This window comes from Eupeodes corollae, chromosome 1 (genome assembly GCF_945859685.1).
Source record: "Eupeodes corollae chromosome 1, idEupCoro1.1, whole genome shotgun sequence".
NCBI lineage: Eukaryota > Metazoa > Arthropoda > Insecta > Diptera > Syrphidae > Eupeodes > Eupeodes corollae.
In genome coordinates this window covers 146,373,632-146,395,210 of record NC_079147.1, presented here as the reverse complement: position 1 = coordinate 146,395,210, position 21,579 = coordinate 146,373,632, and the positions used below count along the sequence as shown (strand labels likewise).

General features: G+C 34.3%; 1 protein-coding gene across 2 annotated transcripts in view; it reads right to left on the bottom strand.

Annotated features, from left to right (window-relative positions):
- Positions 1-21,579, bottom strand: part of LOC129942321 (furin-like protease 1) — a 705,779-nt gene that overhangs the window by 223,706 nt on the left and 460,494 nt on the right. For both annotated transcript variants that reach the window (XM_056051194.1, XM_056051193.1), the window contains exon 3: positions 10,807-11,697. In XM_056051194.1, the coding sequence (XP_055907169.1) occupies positions 10,807-11,499 (693 nt within the window). In that variant the 5' untranslated portion in view covers positions 11,500-11,697. The remainder of the gene's footprint in view (positions 1-10,806; positions 11,698-21,579) is intronic.

The window sequence follows — 21,579 nt, the reverse complement described above, 5'->3', positions numbered from 1 at the left end:
ATAAAACTGTATATGAGTGGTTTACTTCACCTAGGTATAGAAACCCACACACACAGTTGGGTGGTGGTCACATTTTACCATATCTTGTTAAGGAAGTTTAGATTTTTGTTTGCTTCCTACTTATACATTTTTTTTGAAGCCAGCAACATAAGAAATTTGTATCCGAAAAATAAAAGTTTTCAGATGAGAGTGCAAGGATATAACAATGACGATGAAGATGACGATGATGACGATATGGTAGCATGAAGATGTAAATTTTTTTTTATGATTCGAATAGCCTCGTTCGAAGGATGATGATGATGATGCTGGATCCTGGATTCTGAAGACGATGATGGTGACATGTTACCACAAAAGTTTGGTTATAGGTGTTGGTTTATACGACACGGGATAGTAAATTCAGTTGACTATGTGATAGTCATAAAGGACACTCACAACAGTCTCCATCACCAAGAACTTTCTTCAAAAGCACACTCCTTAGGCAGAGGAGGAAGTTTTATTATAACTATTTTTTCGTGTCTTTCGGTTTTTTCTTTTTGAGTTTGATTGGATGAAAGGGAAAGTGTTTGGGACTTCTCATCCAAAACCCTTAAGGGTACATTTTTGGTTTTACATCACGAGAGGTGATATTAATGTGCTTTTTTTTTCTTTTGGGAAAATATCCGTTTTAAGTGAGAATGATGAATGATATTCCGGTTATCCCGGGGTGATATCTTCGCTGCCATAGGTTATATTTTATATGCGTTTGCAAATAAAAGTCAAAAGCTGACAAATTGTTGGGATAAGGAAACTTATAGAATTTTATATATTTTATCAAAGGAATCCGATAGGGATTTTTTGTGTTGTTGTTGCTTTCCCCATTTCTATTAACAAATGGTTTCCTCCTTCGCGTGTATGAGAATGAAGATAAAACGTTTTGGAATAAAATTCATCGGGGAAATTTGAATACATAAATGGAAAAGCACGTTTTGAATTTATAGGGCTTGATACTAACTAAAAGAAATTATCTGTCAAGGAAAAGAGAAAATATATGTCAAAAAGGCATTCTAAAAATAACATCATTAAGTGTGTCAAATTGAACTAAAACCGTCGAAGAAAGCAACTTAAAAAAGAGTAACTTTCTCAAGATGCTGAAGTCGTTGTTTTTGTCTTGTTTAAAATAGTCCTGTTTAAAATAGAAAAAGGGTGATGCAGGACATAAGTATTTTGAGAAAAAATGCTAAATTTTTGAAATAAACAATAATTTCTGTTGGTTGAGAAGGAGTTGTCGAATTAACTATAATCTCGTTACTTTGAGAACAATAACCTTTTTTAATGGGTAAGGAGTTATGGACTTTAAGCCACCAAGCTACAGTTAAATTGAATTAAAATTTTATTAGAATTTTATTTTATTAGATTAGCTGGGTTCAACATCGCTGAAAGGTAGTCGCAGTATATTTTCCGGCACACATTTATGCCTAATGCCATAAGCTAGGAATGTTGCGTTAAGGAGTTTTTTTTAAAAGTTTTAGCATCGTATTATTTTCATATTTTAAATGATCAATTTTTGATAACTTCACGAATCCCATCTTTGAAGTCCTGAATCGATTGTAGGAGTATTGGAATTAACCATATTTTTCACGTGGGTCTAAAGGTATTTAATTGTGGCCAATTTTGAACACTTCTCTTCGGAAAATGTATACTAATAATAAAGCTGAAGACATCGTTTGTTTAAATGCGATAATCTCAGGAATTACTGGTCCTATTCGAACAGTATAAGATAGCTCATTTATTAAGGAAGACTAAAGGACATATAACATCAACGCGACAGAATATGTCTATCATTTAAAGTTGGCTCAATTTAACCTATTTTAAGCAAATCGCATTTTTTCTAAAATAAAGCATGACTAAGAGCGCAGGGCACAGCCGTAACAAATAAGTCTTAAAAATCAATCACTTTTAATTAAGACCATACAAAATTATCAATCATAGTTCAGTAGCTATCATTTTCAAATAAATAGGAGCCAATAATACCGCCAACATCAGAAAGAAAATTTAAATGTAGGAATTAAGAGGATTTTATTTTAGACTCATATGCGATAACTCTTCTCTCTGCCAGGCAGTTTCAGAGATGAAAACGGGCTTCAACACTGAAAATTATTTATTAATCAAAATCAGGATCATTATCTTGATGTATTTCAAGTTCAATTCTTGTATTTCAATGATTTTTTTCAATCATGACTCCTAAGCACAGTAATACTTTTTTATCGGGAACTTCTTTTCCCATGGATTTGTGCCCATATTCGAAAAATTGGTATCGGGAATTTTTCGAAATTGGGAAAAAAATTCCTATGGAAAATACCTATCGGCAACTTTTTTTTCATTTGAAAAGCTTGCGTTTTTCTCGCTGAATATTTCCCCGTTATTTAGTTGTCAGAATTGGAAGCGGAGCAAACCATAAGCAATTCTCAACAAAATAATAATGAAATTATTAATACAAATTTATCTTTTTAAGGTCGAATTCAACAATTACTCACCAAGTTACCATTTTAATTAGTTTTATGGAAAAAAATGAGATATTGCTAATGATTTCACAACAAATTGGTCTAAGGAAGATGTGTCAAAATTTTGGAAAGAAGTAGAAAAAGAACTTAACTTAGTTTGGGCACACCACCAAAAATTTATTTCTTAATGGGAAAAAGTTGGTGGTAAGTTGATAACCATGATTTTTTTTCTCTTAAAAAAAAATAATTTAAGGCATGGTTAGGTTTTTTTTTAATTCACAAGCATTCAAGGGGTTATTAGTACTCTTTATATGTTTATATTTAAACACAGTACGAGCATAGGAAAATAGTAAAGGATTTAAAAGGATATACCGGTGCACATTCGTTTTTAAGTTCTGAACATCAACATGGAAGGGAAAAACAGTGTTGGCCAAAGCATTCCACATTCTCGATGTGTGATTTAAGAAATAATCTCTATACTTGACAGTACGCCCGAAATTGAGCTGAAGGGTAAACTGATGAGCATTCCTAGAAGTGCGAGCATTACGGCTGAATTGTTTAAGGGGTGGAATTCAACTGGCTAATTCTACAGAACATTGTTTGTATAAATATCTATAAAACAACGAAAGGCATGAAACATTGCGGAATTATTCTAGCGCTGTAAATGTTTCGATGTAGTTCTGTCGCCTCTCATTTTTAAAGCGCTTTTTTGAATTCTATCCAAGATAGATTTGGGGGCACCTGCCCAGATATGCGAATTATATTCTAGCATTGGACGGATGAAAGCTTTGTAGATTATAGCCAGTTTAGAAGGGGTAAAAAATGTCTGCATGGTCGGAGAAATCGTAAGCATTTGGCATCATTTTTGGCAATAACGAATTGTGATCATTCCATAAGAGGTGATCTGTGATACACATACCGAGTACTGATAGTTGATTGGTTTCCTGGATGCAAGTGCCACTCATATATAGTGGCATGGGGGTGCGTTACGCTTTAATGACAGGAGACAGCATTGAGTTTTCGGAACATTAAATTCTACACGGTTTTTGATTAACCATTGAACAATGCTGTCAAGATCAGAATTTAATAAGCTTATCATACGCTGCCCTTAAAAATCCACAAGGACAAGGATGTGAACCTAGAAATGAATATGATAAGCTGAGGGTACTACCGTCGGCGAAACAGTTTAATGGAAAAGCAGTGACAAACAAAAGATCGTTTATGAATATAAGGAAGAGAGTCGGAGACAAAACGGAGCCCTGGGGGACACCAGCAATTATTTTATGAATGTCAGACTTGAAACTATCTAATACAACTTGTATTGAACGGCTAGAAAGGTATTTTCTAATCCAACGAAGAAGAGATTCATAAATACCAAAAGCACGTATTTTCGACAAGAGAGCTTGATGCCAAACTCTATCAAATGCTTTTGAAATATCAAGTGCAATAATCTTACGAAAGGATGTAAAGATTTGTTCCACTGTTAAGTGGGATAGAGATCACCAGTGGACCTATCGCTACTAAAGCCATATTGTCGGTCTTTAAGATGCTTCCGTTCTTCAATATATTTCTTAAGCTGAAAATTAATCAGCCTTAGAAAGAAGGGACGTCGTCGGTACAATTGGACGATAGTTTGGGGGGGGGGGAAGGATTCGCCTTTTTTTAGGCACAGGCTAGACAAATGCAGTTTTCCATCCACTCGCGAAGATACCTGTAGAATAGGACAGATGGAAAAGCTTACGCAGTGATTTTGCCAGCGTCGAAGAACATCTCTTCAGAACAATAGGGGTAATACTATCCGGGCCAGCGGATTTGTGTATGTCAAGGTCTTTCAGTACTCTTGCGACTGCATAAAAAGTACGTGAGGAAGAAAATGTCTGAAAACAAAAGACAAAATAAACAACTGGTGGAGGCCCGAACAAGGAGTATAAATTTAGTGCGTTGGAGGAAACGATAATACGAATTAGTGCCTTAGAAGAATCGGTGAAAGAATGCTTAGACGCTTTAACTTTTGGTCTCCCAGCTGAACATTGAAACAGAACTTCAACTCCTCGTATTACAAAAAACCAGAAAAAAGCATAACTTGTGAAGTCGCTTCGGAACGAGAAATTAAAATCCAAAATGCACTCTGCAAAAAGGTTGAAGAGCATGTAAGCCCATGAAGCGAAATCAAAAGGAATAGAATACTATTTCAAGAAAACATAAGGGTCCAATGACAAAATAAGTGAGTTTCAGAAGAATATGTTGGATGAAACTTCAAAGCACAAGGTTGAAATGGAAGCGATGAAAAAGGAGGTAAAAGCAAGGCTCGAGGTCCATTTACTTGAAATCGCCTTATGGATTAATAATAAAAAGGATATTCTTTCCATTTTTAACTAAGGATTAGGTAAGGACGAAAACAAACAATTTTTTCCACTAAAAATCGACTTTCAAATCATTTCATAACTATGTTCGAAAATAAATTTATTATTGTTATGTTGGAAAAATTTGTTACCATGGAAAAAGAATTCCGTGGGGAATTCCCGATAGTAGGAACTTGCTCCCGGGAAAGGAAAAATTCCTAGGGAAAAATATTTCCCAAGGAATTCCCAAAAAGGCTGAAAGTGAAGTTTCGTTTGTTTTTTCTAAAAACTATACATCTTAAGGAATTAATGATATCGGAACTGAATAGGTCAATAAAGGAAAGTCACAACAAAACTTGTTATTCTTTTTGAAAATAAGAACAACATGAAAATGTGACGGGACAATTTTCGCCAAAAATAATTGCATCACGAAGATCATATCAGGCATATTTTGCGAAAGAATCCTGGTTAACACCCAAAAAAGATCAAGCTCACTCAATAATTGAAGCCGATGGAACGTTTTAAGCGACGTATGTTTTCAGATTGGGCTCTGGAGAAGATGCGCCAAGAGGATGAACATTTCATGACATAATATACTTCAGTGACGAAGCTCATTTTTGGCTCAATAGGTTTGTCAATAAGAAAAAAATTCAGTTACTGGTCGCGTGAAATTTACATTTGCTTTATAATTCACCACTTCATCCACAAAATATAACTATTTGGTGCAGTTTGCATGCCGACGGCTTTTTTGGGTAATTGTTTTTCGTCGGTGGTAACCACGTCACTACACTATATTGTGAACCTCCAACGTAATCAACATTTTTAGCCCAAATTGAGAGATATGGACTTGGACGACATGTGCCACACATCACACCTTACAATCGATTTACTGAAGGGTCAGTTCGATGAGCGTGAGTGATCTCAAGAAACGGGAGTCAATTGGCCATCTTTTTAGTGCCTTTTAGAAATATAAAATGTTGGGGCTACGTTTAGTCATTGGTTTATGCCAAAAATATAACAAAAATTCAGAATCAACATCAAAATGAGTGGCTGAAGTTATCAAGTCCATATTGGATAACCCAGTGTCGTGTTAAAATCTCATCCTTAAAACTTTTGGTATTTTAACATAAAAATACACTACTGGACTAATAATGGACTATTAAAAATTTAAACTATAAAAATTCACTAAATATTCTTTTCCCGGAAGACTGTTTGACATCAGATTTTACCAAGGACAGATTTTTTACTCAGACAGACGCACGACGCAACAGACTGTTGCTTAGAAAATTATACTATTAAAATAGAAAACAAAAAATAATTGACTCAGCAGCAAACACCCTAACTAGCAAAAACAACCTAATTAAAGCGCATTCATATTTGCTAAGTCTTCGTTGTTTTTTATTTTTTAAATTACATTTTTCTTTGGAAAATGGTTGACTCACAAGTTTTATATTTTTTAAGTTTACTCTTTCGAGTTGATGTCAATAGCTTATGACATCGTATAAAATATCCTAACTAGAAACAAAAAGAAATTTGTAGTTTTCTCAACTTTATTTATAGCCTTAACGAGCAATCAAATAATTGCACAAAATAAAAAAGTCATATGCATACAACTTTATATGTTAGCATATTAACTAAGTAAATAAATGTATATTTTCACTCGGGATACAGTTTAGGTTGCACGTTCTTCTCGTCCTGTGAGAATTTTAATGAAAATATATTTTGTTTTCTTTTATAATGTTGCAAAAACAATTCCAAAGCTTCAATACAAAATTTTATTAGTCAACTGCACTAATATTGCAGGATTTTAAAAATTTCGATGGAAAGTGTTTTGTACAAGTTGTTTTGGTGTACCTTCATAGAATCACTGTATTTTGGATATTTCAAAAATAGACAGTTTTTATAGAAAAATGAAATTGCAAAGTAAAGTATAGTTTAAGTTTCAGTTGATATATTCACATGTAAATTAGTAGTGCAACAATCCGTAGAAAACTAGGGCGTAGTAACTCTTTCAACTCTGAACCATTCATGTGAGCGAGTAGTAATGCAGGGGACCTACACTTCTATGCCAAATCCGAACGGCTATATTGTGAAAGGAAAATATTCCTTTACTTCTGCTGTTTTTCACTTGAAAAGACTAGCTTAGGTGAAGCAAGATTCATTAAAAAATGTCACTAATGTGGGATAACGAATGGAAAGATTCTGGGCATTGGAGCACGTCTTTTTTTACTTACTTTTAGTGTTTGAATTAATTGAATTCAAGAAGTAATAATTCGAGCTTGCTGCGATTTCGGCAAAAGAATCCGTTTTATAGCCACTTCAAATGTTGTATACAACTACCACAAAGGCCCTAAGAAAAACACATTATTTCAGGAAAGGCGGAAAGGAGTTAAAGCTGCTTCAAATTCAATGCATTCCATTAGTAAATTCAAGTCAAAAAGCTGGGGTAAATTTTAATAAATCGACTGTTGCTCGGAACCAAAAAAACTCTTGTCTTCTCCTTAATCTTGCAACAAATAACCGTAGTTGGCATACCGTCGTCTTTTCCGATGAAAAAAATTAATTTGTACGGACTTGATGGATTTACACCGCGCGTGGAATTTTCCACGAAAAAAAAAACATCTATCTTGAAAAACGGCACAGCAACGGAGGCGGTGTATTGGGAGCAATAATCTATTACGGGACCGACCGTGGGGTTGGATTTTCAAAGCTCAAATGACGGCAATCACTTAAAAATCAATTCTGGAACGAGCTTTTTCGCATTTTTCTGAATTATTTAGTGCTCAACGATGGAGTTTTCAACAAGATAATGTCCCAATACATACCGCTCGGACAACAAAAGCGCAATATCAAAAAACCGAAGAGATTATTGAAGCCATAAAATGGGGCTGGGCCCAAATTTCGCTCAATTAATTGACAGCACTCTATGAATTAATACACCACACGTTGCTTTAAGTAATTCAGAAATCAGGAGCCATCACACATTACTAACAATTGTTTATATACTTTTAATGAAACCAGCATTTACCTAAAGCGTAGGATTTTTTTACTTTAAAGGGTCTTACAGGTAAATTTAGATGTTGTCCCCAAGTGCCACAAAAAAAATACTTTTATGACCTTCTTTGGAAAAACTGTCATAAGGTTGTATTTATCAACTTAATGCAAAAATTGTTGATTTCAATATGAACCTTATACATACCTAATTCATTCCACATTTGGGTTTTTCAAAAGAACCTTAGGGTTTGAGGAATATCGGCTAATAAAAAACGAAAAAAGCTTGTCCCTGTCCATGTGACACGAAGTGTATTTTATTTCGACTCCGGTTATGATATTACCACTAATAATATCTCGTCCAAGCTGTGTGACACGAAGAAGAAAGGATCGTTTACAGGTTTTTAACCCCCCATCTCCTATTTTTAAAAGAAAGTTAAGTAGGGAAGTAGACTGTACCTAACACACCAAATAGAAGAATAAATACAAGGTAATGACGATAGGTGCAAAAGCAGGAAGCACCTAATAATATGCTTCGAATTAAGGTTATAAAGAAGAAATAGCTACATAATATTATGTCGAATATCTTATAATAAATGTTACTGGTGGATTTGCTCGAACAAAGTGGGAATGAGATATTTTTGCCGCGGTAAGAAGTAGCTCAAAACACTCTCCAGCCCCATAACTACTTAGACACAAAAAATTATGTCAAAATATTACTCCGTTGCGATGTGAAGAAGGGTCAAACAAACAAACATACAAGCAAACAAATACCCAAACAAACTTTCTTCTACAATTTAATATAAGTATAGATTATACATGTGTGTGAGGGTATACATAAGTGAGATTAAATGATATATTAAATTAATTCGTTTTAATCTATACTGAAATCTCAATAAACCTTTACTTTTGGGAGTTTAATTCAAGCTTATTTCACAAAAAAGCTTAAAACTAGAATATTTTTGTATGTATAGAAATGGTCCCGAAGGCAAATCAAAAACATTTTGGTCGAAAATATAATTAAAAACAAAAATAAATTGGAGCGCGTTATGGAATTTGTTTCTGATCTAGAAGTCAAAGGCAATATGAGTTGTAAGCTCTGCACAATATTCTTTTAAAAGATTCAAAATGGTCGTAATTTGAAGATGAAACAAACGGGTATGTCTGACATTCGTTCCGCAGATTAGTACAAATGAAAATCATTTTTAGGAGAAATGGTAAGTCTATGGTACATTCAAAAGTTGGTTTTGAAAGAGAATATCAGTGTCTTTGCGGCGTTTTCGAAAGGTCCTTCATACGTTGCAATAAATATATAATAACTTTAAGGACAACCACGGAATGCAAATCAAAGAAATCTGCGTTGCACAAATTCGATTCTTTGAGAGTGAAATTCTAGATGTTTGAAACCAAACTTGATTAGCGTATTCAAAGAAGGTTTGATGAAACCAAGGGATGGTTTGTTTAGAGTTACTTTTTTTAAGATATGATCAAATCGGTCTTGACTTAACTTAACTGGATGTCGCAAATAACTCCTAGATTGTGAAAAGAACAAATTGATTTAATGTTAACGTAGAGCAGACTGTAAGTACAGGAGGGAAGTTGTGATATTATTAATTGGCATTAAGCAAACTTCAAGTTCTAAAAAAGTTTGTGTCACTACGTATGAAATGACAAGATCAGAGGCAGTTGAATTATCAATGGCATTTATAACGTTGTTAATAGTTAAGACAAATATCGAAGGACCAAAGTGATTCTCTTGAGGAACTTCTGAGTTTGAGAGATGCGAAATGTATGTGTACAAAAGACATTTCAACATTACATGAAGGCCATTCTAGTTGTGAGAGGTACATAATGTCCTTTCAATCAACTGCATTTTTTTGTTGGACAACAAGTTCAATTTCAGCGAACATCGGAAAATGGATGAGTTGGGATCATCAGTAACACTTTTTCTTGCAGCACCAATTTTTACGACTAAGTTTGCATTACGACAATTCACAGGCCTTATGATATGAGTAGCGCTTTAAATCTCTTCAAATTTAATCATAATTTCATCGATACCTTCCCAAGCTGCTTAATTATGACGACTAAAACCGTATCGTGAAAAATGGTTAAGGTTGAATCACCACTCTTCTAGTAAGTTTTATTAATTTTTACGTTCAATTGCAAGGCATTCCATTGTTTTAAATTGCAAGCATTTAGCTAATATTCTGAAACTTCAAATGTCAGCTGAGTTTGACAGGTGTCAAATTCCAGTGCAACTGATTTGAAACAATGAAATTAATTTATCAAGCAAGCAATTAGAGGAAATACTGCGAACTACTAATGAACTGTGTTTTTCTAGGCGGAACAACGAATCATACATATTGAGATAAAAAATTTAGCCTAGCTGGTGTAGACAAGAATAATACATCCACGTGCAGCTGAGAAAGCAGCTCGGAATAATTAATTCCTTATTTGGGTGGCGCAACAGTCCGTTGAGAATTAGGGTCTAGTGACTAACAACTCTCAACCATTCCTGTATCCGAGTACTGTTGTCAGGGATGGAGGGGACCTACAGTTTTTTTAAGCCGAATCCTAACGGCTAATTTGAAAAAGCACTTTTTCATGACAAGAATTACTCTTGGAGAATTTGTCAATTCCTAGCAAGAGGCAGTACCCGTAACAGAAACTTTAGATGGCATAGGCAGGGATCAAACTTAAGACCCCTGGCAAATCCAACGCACTAACCATCATGCCACGGGTACTCGGAAGCTGTTAGGAAAAAAAGCAAAACAAACAACAGGCTTCACTTAAGAAAAGGAGAAAGCACCAGAAGTGGGATGGAAGTCTTGATAACACCGAAGCAAAAATCTCCGAAAACAGTTTAAAATATTATTGGAGGTGTTGAAAACCTGAAACAATAGCTAAGACAGCTTAGCAAGAGCCATGAAGTAATAAGCATCTTAAAATTGTATACAATGTCAACAAAAAAAAAACAAAATTGTATGACTTACCTTTCCTAAATTGATGAAACCATGATCGCTGGCCACCCGATCAGCTAATCCGTCCTTCTCACCATCCGGCACATGAACAGCCCACGTATGCGTAAAATGTCCACCTGGCGTCGATGGATTTGCCTCTAATTCACTATCGTCGGCCACAACGCCAACATTCGAGCTACACAAACACAATACAACACTTATTTGCAGGAATAAAACTAAGAATTTTGTGAAATCAGTCCGTTTATCTACGAAAAAAGCTCGAGGTCTTAGAAAAATCGTTGATGATGATGATGATGACCGGCTCGGTTCTGTAAGTCGTCGGGATTGCCACCACGATTTTTTACTTGTTGCTGCTGTACTTGTTGTTGTTGTAGTAAGTTTTGATACAGCAAGCTGCATATTATCACAATTCGTTAAGATTTTGCTATTTGTGTTGTTATTGTTGGTTGAGGAAGAGGAGGAGGAGTTGTTAGTCATTAAAGTTGAGGGAAAATAGGACGACGAAAACGAAGACGAAGACGAAGACAAAGACGACAAGGATATTATCTTCCGTCGAGGACTTTTGTGATGCTTAACTATTGAGCTGCTTGAATTTGATGCAGTCGTCCTCTCTGATAATGCTGTTTCGCTTTCGATCACAGTCATATTAGCTGAATTGTGTTGTAAGGACGACGAAGGAGTCCACCGTACGACGTCGTTTTTCATTTTGTTTGGATTTAATATTAAATGTCCTTAAAGGTCCTTTTCGTAAAAAAAATAATAAAATGCTACTTAATAGAATCGGTTTTCTATCTACGACGATGTGAGCTGCTTAGGATGTCCAATGTCCTGAGTGCTGGTTCTATGATGGCGCCTACTATGATGGATTTGCTCATCAATATGAGTGTGTGCGATAAGTTGAATCTGGAAAATAAGAGGGAAAAAATTATATATAAACTCGTGCCATGAAAACGAGGGATAAATTATGATTAAATGTTTAAAAAAAATTCTGTAGAAATTCAATTTACTCTCGTAAGGATAACTCGATTATAAGGATCTTTCTGGGGTAAGAAATTCTTCGTTCTTTTCGTTTTGTGTGGATTTTGTTTTTTTTTTGTTTGAGCTGTTTTTACAACATGGCGCATTTTTTCTGCACTTTTCCATAAACTAACAAAAAAAAAAAGAAAATACAAAAGTGGGGTGAATGGGTTCAATTAAAATGCAATCAATTTAAATCAGGTCGGACATCACAAGAGAGAAGGATATTGCTTCAAGCTTCGACTCTATAGGTATATCGAAATTTCTATATAAAAGGCCAAGCTGTGGGTTCTTGATTTTGCCTCATCTACAACAAAAACAAGTGATTTTCTTTTGCTGTTTTTTAAATTTCATATTAAAGAAGTGAGCCTTTTAGCTTTTCACACTTGTTGAGGGCTACCGCAGCAACAAAAGATTTAATACACTGCGGGATTCAAATTGATGAAGTATTTTGCAGCAGGAAATTATTTTGTAATTAACCTTAAGAAAGGGAATTTTGTGGAATAGATGACGTTAGAATGGAGATTTTCAACGGAAACCTAGAGAGAGATATATTTATATTAATATGAGTAGCTAGTGCAGACCAAGAATAATGGTATTGCGGTTTAGTGTTAGGCCTTTCAACAACTTCACTGCAGCAATCAAGTTAATGTGGTTTGTCTATTTGATTTAACGACGATTCAGCGAGGGATATATGTGATTTGCGGCTTGGCTTTAGACGTCTGCATTGACCACATCCTTTGGATGTACGTACGTTTATAATGAGAAATGCATTGAGGTTTAATGTTAACAACAAAGGGTTATGTATTTAATGTACCTTTAGATATCATATGGTATTTTAGGAACTACCATTGTGAAATCCTAAAATTGATGACCATTTGCCTTTGAATTAATAATAATTCTAACCTTAATTAGAATCTGTTCTTTGGAAAAGGGGTATTTAATTTTAAGGTAACGTTTTCTTCTCAAAGGTTGGCAATTTTCCCAGATTTAATTCAACTTTAAAGCGAAACAATACGCAAAACAATTGAGTGTTCAAATTAATCTTCTTAATGCTTGTTGGCCGTCATATACGTCAATATGAGTTAACACAAGTGAAAGACTCTTTTCAATATATAGGGTCATTGTTGTTTTGGTGATTTTAATAAAGGCAAAATATTACTTTTACACCGTATTACCTTTAAAATCAATTGTCTGGCACGTTTCGTTTTTTTTTCGAATCTCAGCCAGAAAATATCGATATTTGTCGAAGTCTAGGCAGTTTTTTAAGAAAATAAGTTGATAAACGGAGCTTGGATTATAGTTCCTGGGGCTTTTAATGGTGTCGTCATTTTCAAGAAATTTAAGTGCGATAGCCCTTTTCTATACTGCACCAAATATTCAATATTGGATTGTGTGTGTTTCCATACTCATTGAGCCAAAAATGAACATCATCATGTAGATCATGAAGTGTCCTACTAAATAACTTAAGACACTTTTTTTTCTGCGAGCATTAAGTGCCTAAACGGTATTTTGTACGTAAAAAACGTTTCAGGTAATTTATAGCATACAACTCCTTAGTTCTGCTATTCATACAAACTTTGTCTGGTAACTAACTTTACATTGGAAATTGATTGAAATTGAAATTGAAATTTATCAACGTTTAAATGTCCCTAGAACCAATATAAAAGGTTTTAAGAGTTTGTACGTTGCCATTTTTGTTGTCTATATCTCAAGAACCAGCAGATTTACCTACTTCAAATTACAGATAATAACATCGTAAGATGACTTAAAAAAATTTAAGTGGATGGTTTTTTCACTATAGAAATTTAAAGAAACATGAGCAATAGAGACTTCTGTTAAATTTTATATTACATAATGTGACGCAATATCAAAGTGGTACATTCGAAAAAAATCGATTGACGGTTTTCTTACAAGTCAAAATAAAAATGACAAACTGTTAAAATCAAAAATGATTTTATGCATTACAGAATAACATTTTCTTTGACATCTGGTGAAATTTTAAGAAGAAGTTTTTTTTAAATAAAAACCTTTAAAAAAATACTACTGATTAACGACTCAAAATTCTCGAAAACAATCAAAGACATGGACTTTAAACTAATTGTGTCTTATTTTAAATATTATTTTTTTTTAACATGAAGCAAAGGTCGTAGAAAAATTCAATTGTTAGTATTTTTATAGAAAATAAAAACCTATACAAAAATCGATGCTTTTCTGTTTAAAAAATGGAAATGCATTCAAAATAAAATGCACGACTGGGTCGGAACTTGCTCCTGTTTGCAAGGAGTCTGTTTAAAAAATGTCCGTAGACTATGCTAATTGTATTTTATTGAATATGAATTTATAATTTGTTGAAAAAACTTCAACTTTTTATTATAATAAAAATATGAAATACTCTGAAAATATTATGTTAAGGGAAATGGTTTGTGTATTTGAATGAACTTATCTTATATACACACCATTTTTTGTCGGTAACCTAGTTTCATTCTAAGATACAACTCATCCTAGGACAACTCATCCCGGAAATGAAATAAACTCGTAAGCATACTGAACGAAAACAATTGTTTGTGCATTCAACTAGTTCGTTCAAAGCTTTTTTCTTTGGATAGCTTTATTTAGCTTGCATATTAGAAGAAAAAGGATGGAAAATAAATTATCTGAAGATAAGAAAGAGGCAGAACATGAATGTTTAAATTGTAAAGCGATCGCATATTGGTTGTGTGGTACGTGTCTAAAACGGATAAAGAATAGTTAGGACATGTTTATGATGATAAAGAGAGAATGTTATTGGTAGTTAAAAGGTACTTACTACAATCCAATCACAATCCTTCTTTCCTACAAGTTTTCAGCATAAACATGGAGTTATTACGTTCAGTTTAATTTGTTCGTTAAAGATAAAAAAACAAGCATGCGAACAGGTACAATAAATTGCTATTCATGTGTAGTTTACAGTCGGGCTGTTATGCGTTTGGGATTAAAGTTACGTAGTGACACGTAAGCAGTAGTTGCAGAGGTTGTACGTTACGTAATACCTATATAGGTATAATGTGTGTACGTTGAACAAGTGATTCTAATATAAAATACATATACTCTTTCCGGCCCGTTTCTTTAACTTGTACTTAGTATTTATTCATTTATATGTGAAACAATTCAAGGTTTAATTAAGCTACTTAAATGATTTAAATTATATCTAGAGGAGATATAACTTTGTTAAGAGATATTTTGAGTTTTAACGTAGTCTTAAAAAAACTATTTTTGATGTTTTTAGCATTTTTTAAGGGGTGCCTTTTGAAAATTTGATAAGATAGACAAATTTCGAATTAGGGACACCTTAGTCATTTAAAAAATTATTGCTTGGTGCGGTAGATCCGTCTCGGGGTTCCTTGAAAATGTATTATTGATATAGGAGGCAGCCTGAATTCTAAACTTAACATGTAATACACGTCCTTATTTCGATTGTCAACTTTTAAATGTTATTTGATAAAATTTAAAATTCCACCAATTTCTTATTTTTAAAATTTGTTTTTCTAATTTTTAAACTAAGCAATTTTTTTCATTTCCCTAAAAATTTGTATCACTTTTTTTTTAACTTTGAAATTTATCAACTTTCAAGTAACTCCCAGAGCCTTATTTTTAGCAGAATAGACTACAACAGAACCTTGTTTAATAATTAAAATCTTTTATCTCAGAGAAAACGTTTTTGAAATATGTTCTAATTTTAAGGAAACGCATAAAAGCCAAAAACAATATGATCATCTTTATCTCTGGAGCTTGTGCAATATGCACGTGTACCAAAATCTACACACAAATACATCAGATCCAACTGCCTTAGGTCAAAACTCTATGCAAAACTATTAGCTCATGTACAATGTGCATATATAGATTTTAATGATTTTATGTATTTCTCAAAAAACTCCAAACTTGCCACATGCCTTATCTTATCTCTTTTTTGTGTATAGACAAATTTTCCCCCAATTCTAAGAACAACAAAGATATTCAGCTAAAATGGTTTTATGTTTTCTTGGTTTTTGTGGTTATTCCAACATAATACGCCAAACGTCGTCGGTCATCGTTGCTCGGCGTTCGTCATATCGTCGTCGTCAGTCATTGAGACCTTGATGTAGTTTCTCGAGCGTACGAAACCCATATACCCCCCTCACCGAGTGGAATGAAAAATGTTCGCACAGAAATTATATTCTTCGGGTGAATAATAATTTTGAAAATCCATAAAACTCAACAACTATACCATCAATATTTTTGGCTCCCTCGACATAAACCAAGACCCAAGATAGACCCACAGCCAGACACGAGGTTTTGCATCCAAGCAATCATATCTCTTCCATGAACTACTGTGTTGAGTCAAGTGTCGTCGTCATCATCGGTGTTGGTTATGTTTGTTTCTTGGTTCGTAGATAAAGGATGAGAATGTGCATTCGCATGATGCATGAACACAGATAAAACGCATAAAGCTGCCGCACTATATTCACAAGAGGAAGAAGAAGAAGAACCATGACATAATCAAACGTCAGACATTATGGACTTATGAAATTCGTGTCGAGCTAGACACATTAGAATATAAGGATAAAGGCATGCCCATAACACAGAAGCTTGGATGCGCTCACAATGGATTCAAATCGAAGGATATGTAGGTCAGTCAAAAGTATTTTGAACACATACCCTTAGTTGATGCATTTTTGGCATTGGAAGGGGTAATAATGGGTAATGGGGAGAAGGGGTTAAAGTGAGGAAGAATGGGAAGGTGGTGGGTTTGAGAATCGACTGTTAAGCAGAAAAGGGTGTGCTTATGGATTCATCTCACTTTATCTGACTCCGAAAACCTCGCCCTCCTCCTCCTGATTTACTCATTTGTTCCTGGTCTTGATGTAAATTTGTGCAACTGGAATGCTATCAAATAACTGGGGAAAAGAGTTGATTGTTAGCCGAGGGAAAACATGCTAAATTTACTCTCGCATTTATGCGAGTTATGAGTTATTATGGCCAAAGGGATATATGTAGTTATAGTCAGTTTATAGAAGCTAGAAACGAAAAGCTGAAAGCTGATGATGATGATGGTTTGCTATGCTGTATATGGTGTTGTACTTTTAGTTTTGGACTTATTAAAGTCAGACAGTGGCAACGCAACGGCAGCGGTAACAAGGCAAGACGCAGGATGCAACGACTGACGATATGACACCCTGCACAAGACACGATATGCTTCTGTCACTGTTATCCACTTCGTTTTGCAGAAGAAGATGAACATTTTGAAAGTTTTGCTCTATTCTAAATGAGGAAAAGTTAGTTAGGAAGAAAATTTAGAAGAATTTGATGTTTTGTGTTGAAGTTGGAAACGAAAACGACGAAGACGAAAAACGAAAAACGAAGACACAGAAGACGAAGTTTTCAATGTTCTGTCAAATATATAGAAATACTCCTTTATACTCTTATATACGAGCAGATATAAAGACGTTCCAATGCAAAATTTGAAATTAATTCTTTGCCAATAGAAGTTACAAAATTTACCGGAAGCAATATCGGAATATTATAAAGAAAATAAGTTAGAGAAATGAAGTTTTGTTCTTGTGCGAGAATGATAATATCAAATGAAAAATGACTTGAATTCTTGATTATTAAAGAACCAGAAATTCTCGAGATAGAAAATGTATATTTTTATTTTGATTTGTTTTTGTTTTTCTGCTAAGCCATCTTCTGCAAGCTTTTGAATGAATAAGGGAAATAAATTTTGCAGGAAAACTTAACTTAAGTGAGTAAACTTGTTATAGTTGTGTTTGGGATTTTGGACTTTCAGAAATATTTATTAGAATTGTTGTGTAGTTAGTGAATGTAAATGTAAAATGCACATACTTAATTTATATGTTTATATATGTTTAAATTCTAGAAAATTTGGTTTTGAACAATATTCGATTACAAACTATTGGGAAGCACACAAAATACAGTTAAACAATGTCTGATATTATTTATGTAAGATTTGAAAAGGTCTTTAAAGTTATTTCATCTTATAGAGTTGACAGTGAAATGTCGTTTGTTGAATGCCTTATTCAAAAGAATCACCAAACCTGGTTTTTCCTTTACACTAACACACTTAAGGCAACTCGGAGTCAATACTTTAAGTTGTTTTCGAGCGACTCACACAAGAAGTTACTTTACGACATGACCTATGAACCAAAGATACATTTTATTTGCGAACTGGGACTGAAATATGGTAAACATTTTTCCTGTAAATTTTATAAACTTTGACTGTGATGTTGACTTAGCAGATACATATGATAACAAGTTTAATTTTTTTGGGAATGACATCTCAAAAAGAGTTAAGAGCATCAGCCCCAAAGAAAATCGTTTGACTTGAGTTTCAACAAGGTTATCAGAGTAAATTTCAATAAGTAAATTTTGGTTGTTATAAAGTTAACCTAACTAAGAAAAAATGGAAACATTTCAAAACAAGAAAGGTCTGAAACGTCCATATGCGGCCCAAATATATGAATTTCCTCGCACTAATGCAGTAGCCAAAGTCTTAAAAGATCTCAACATACATAATCCCGCTGAACCTGATGGTATCCCAGCTATTGTTTTGAAGAGTTGTTTGTCAAAGCTGGCAAAACCACTAAATGAGCTTTGTTATCCATTCTTCTCTTCAGGTCTTGTTCCGAGTAAATGGAAAATGACATTTAAATATTATCGAATGGTCGCACTTAGGTTTATCCTTTCCAAGATGGAAACGCTGATTAACTACCAGCTAAAGAGGAAGAAGGCAGAATGCTTCTTAATAACCTGCAGTACGGCAATCAAACTAATAAGCCCACCGGTAACCTGATATTTTTAGCTCATAGAACAGTTAAAAAATCTTTACATAGTTTAAAAAAAAAAAATTATTTCACATGATATTTCAAAAGCATTTAATAGAGTTTTTCATCAGGTTATTTTAATGAAAATACGTGCTGATTTTGACGAACCTCTCTTTAATAGAATTTACAGTACATTACACGCTACTCAGCACATAAATGTACAGAGTAGAGAACACGGCACCTTGAGCTATGTAAGGTGATAACAACACAAGACATAAGTGGGATTAAGTCTTAGAAACATAAAATAAATGCTGGTGTGTCCCAAAGCTCTGTTCTATCTCCGATACTTTTCTCCTTTTTAATAACGATCTCCTGATGATAGTACCCTTAGTTTTTCATATTCGTCTTGAGATTCAAAATTCTGCTCTTTGGATGTGAATCTTCAACGCAACGTTTGCTAAGCTCATTCATTCTGAACACAATTTACCACTTTACGACTATTCATGAGTGCCACTAGTCCACCAAGAAGATTGAAAACCTCGAAATTCTAACTATCCTTTGGAAGGGTCCCATACGCCAACAATCACGCCAGTTGTTAAGGGTTCCTAAGGCAATACAAGAAGTTTTTCTCCCCTTCTAAAGAAATAGCCAGTTGCATTCCTTCCTTTAAGCAAATCAACCGTACGGCTACGACTCCAGGAATGGTCATCAGTTAAGAACAGAGATTCGTTCTTTAGCCGTACTACGTGAATGTGGAATTCTTTACCATACTCAGTCTTTGCAAAATTCACGTATACTCACACTACGTCTTGACATAATAAAGGTATTAAAAATCCGCTTATTATAAAAAGAAATGTATTTGCGTCAAGTTTGTACCATTCCATTTAAAGTAATGAAATTGTTCCCACTTATCAAATATCAAGAGGCAGCTTTAAAAGTGAATGCTGCCAAATAGCAGGCTATTCAAAACTAAAATCCCTCGGTGGAGCACCCTTTATATCGAATTTTAAATGTTAGTTTGTTTTTTCTCGAATTTTAGTCCAAGGATTTGGTGTAAGCGTCAAATAAGCACTCACAATTTATGTAAACGTCCATCGCAGGAAATTGGTCTGGATTTTCTTCGTCTAATTACTGTCATAATTAAATAAAGCCCCAACACTTTGTTAAGGGATTGCAATGTTTAGTTTTGACAGTTATTGAACACAAATGGGCTTAAATCAGGTCGAAATTCACTTCAAGCAAATGTTGGAAACATTGAGTTATCACTTGTCAAATTTATCAAAAATCCAGAAGCCCAGAAGTCAATCACAGAATCATCTGAAAACACCCTGTGTACAAGCCATATCGATATAATGTTATACTTAAGGGAGGGTAAACACTTGAAAATTTTCCATTCGGTTTTTGTCTCTTTCCTATATGTCATTTTTAGATCCTTATTTCCTATACCTAGAGTGGAACATAATGTAGTTTTCCGTGGTCGATTTAGCTCAGTGCTTTTTTGAATTTCCTTTATTCGTTTAGCTTTGCCAAATTATCCCACAAATGTGATCAAATAAAAGTTTATTTTCGAATTGAATGAATAATCTTCAAAGCTCAAACGAGCCGCACTAAATAGGTATGTAGGTGGTTGCGTTGGCAAGGTACCTACCTAGTTTCAAAATTCCTTTTCCCATCGCCGCGCCGGTTAGTCGGTTGATTCGAACAACTGATATTCTAGTGCTGTCATAAATATATGTAGATTTTAATACACCACAGCAGGATACAGATTTGTATATCGTATTGACCAAAATAAAAAATACCGTACTAACTCCACCGTGCGTATAAGCACCATGAATGTATATTTATGTATGAACCTATGAATGTTTCGTAATAATTTTATTCTCAGGACAGGATGAATACGAATACAACTGAGGGGGATCCTTCTCTATCCTCTGGTGCACATTAAAAAAGGGTTTTGTTCTTTGTGCGATGCCAATAAGCATAGAGTGGCGCAAAGTGGTTAACATTCAATGAAGCTCGTTGATTTACACTCTGTGACTGCGACACTGTGACTATATTATATTCCAACATTCTAGAGAACGGAAACCATTAGGGCTGAACCTTTGTTGTTGTGTTAGGTGTTAGTGTGAGTTGGGAATTTATTTGTGTGCGTTTGCATTGCCTTAAATTACCTCGCTCTTGTGCGGTAACTGCCGCACATTTATATTGTGGACCTTCCATTTCTTGGCCACAATTTTATAAGCATTGTGCTAAAAACATTTATATGTAGGTATCACCTACCTACAGCTACTTCATTCATTCGTAAAGCTCCCGCTTTAAAAGCTGAATAAATACTTTTTGCAAAATTTATATAGTCGAACGATTGCAGCGCTTGCTGTAACTGGTGGTGCCATTGCCAGTGCCAGAGCCATGCAATATGTTATAGCTTTGCACTGGTTACGCTTCGTTGCGTACACAGTTTGCAACGAGCATCAGGAGATAAAACAGGGACATCTGAAGCTTATACCGAAATGAAAAGTTATTGAATCGTGAGTACGCATACATGGGGTGGAGTGTGGCAGTTGGGGAATGGGTTTGGTATCGGGTCGGTAAATTGGTCAGATCAATGAAAAACTTTAACCATGTTTATAGGTACCATCGTAAGTATATTCATGTGCATATATATGTACAACAAGGAACGGTAGCAAATTGGACAACCTTCATGCTTCACAGGACTTTCACTCCTATATTGTAGGTTAGGTATTATAGGTATCTGGTCCTACCAACATATCGTCAATATATACTTTTGGTATTGTATTTGCAAGGTGACCATATTGAAAAGTGTAAAATTTAAATATTTCATTTGAATACACTTGAGATTGAAATTTACTTTTATGTAAATAATTTAACATTTTGCTTTAATTGTTTGGAGTTTAAAAAAATGTTTGAAGACAAAACTCCCGAATTCATTGCTATTGGTGTGGGGAGA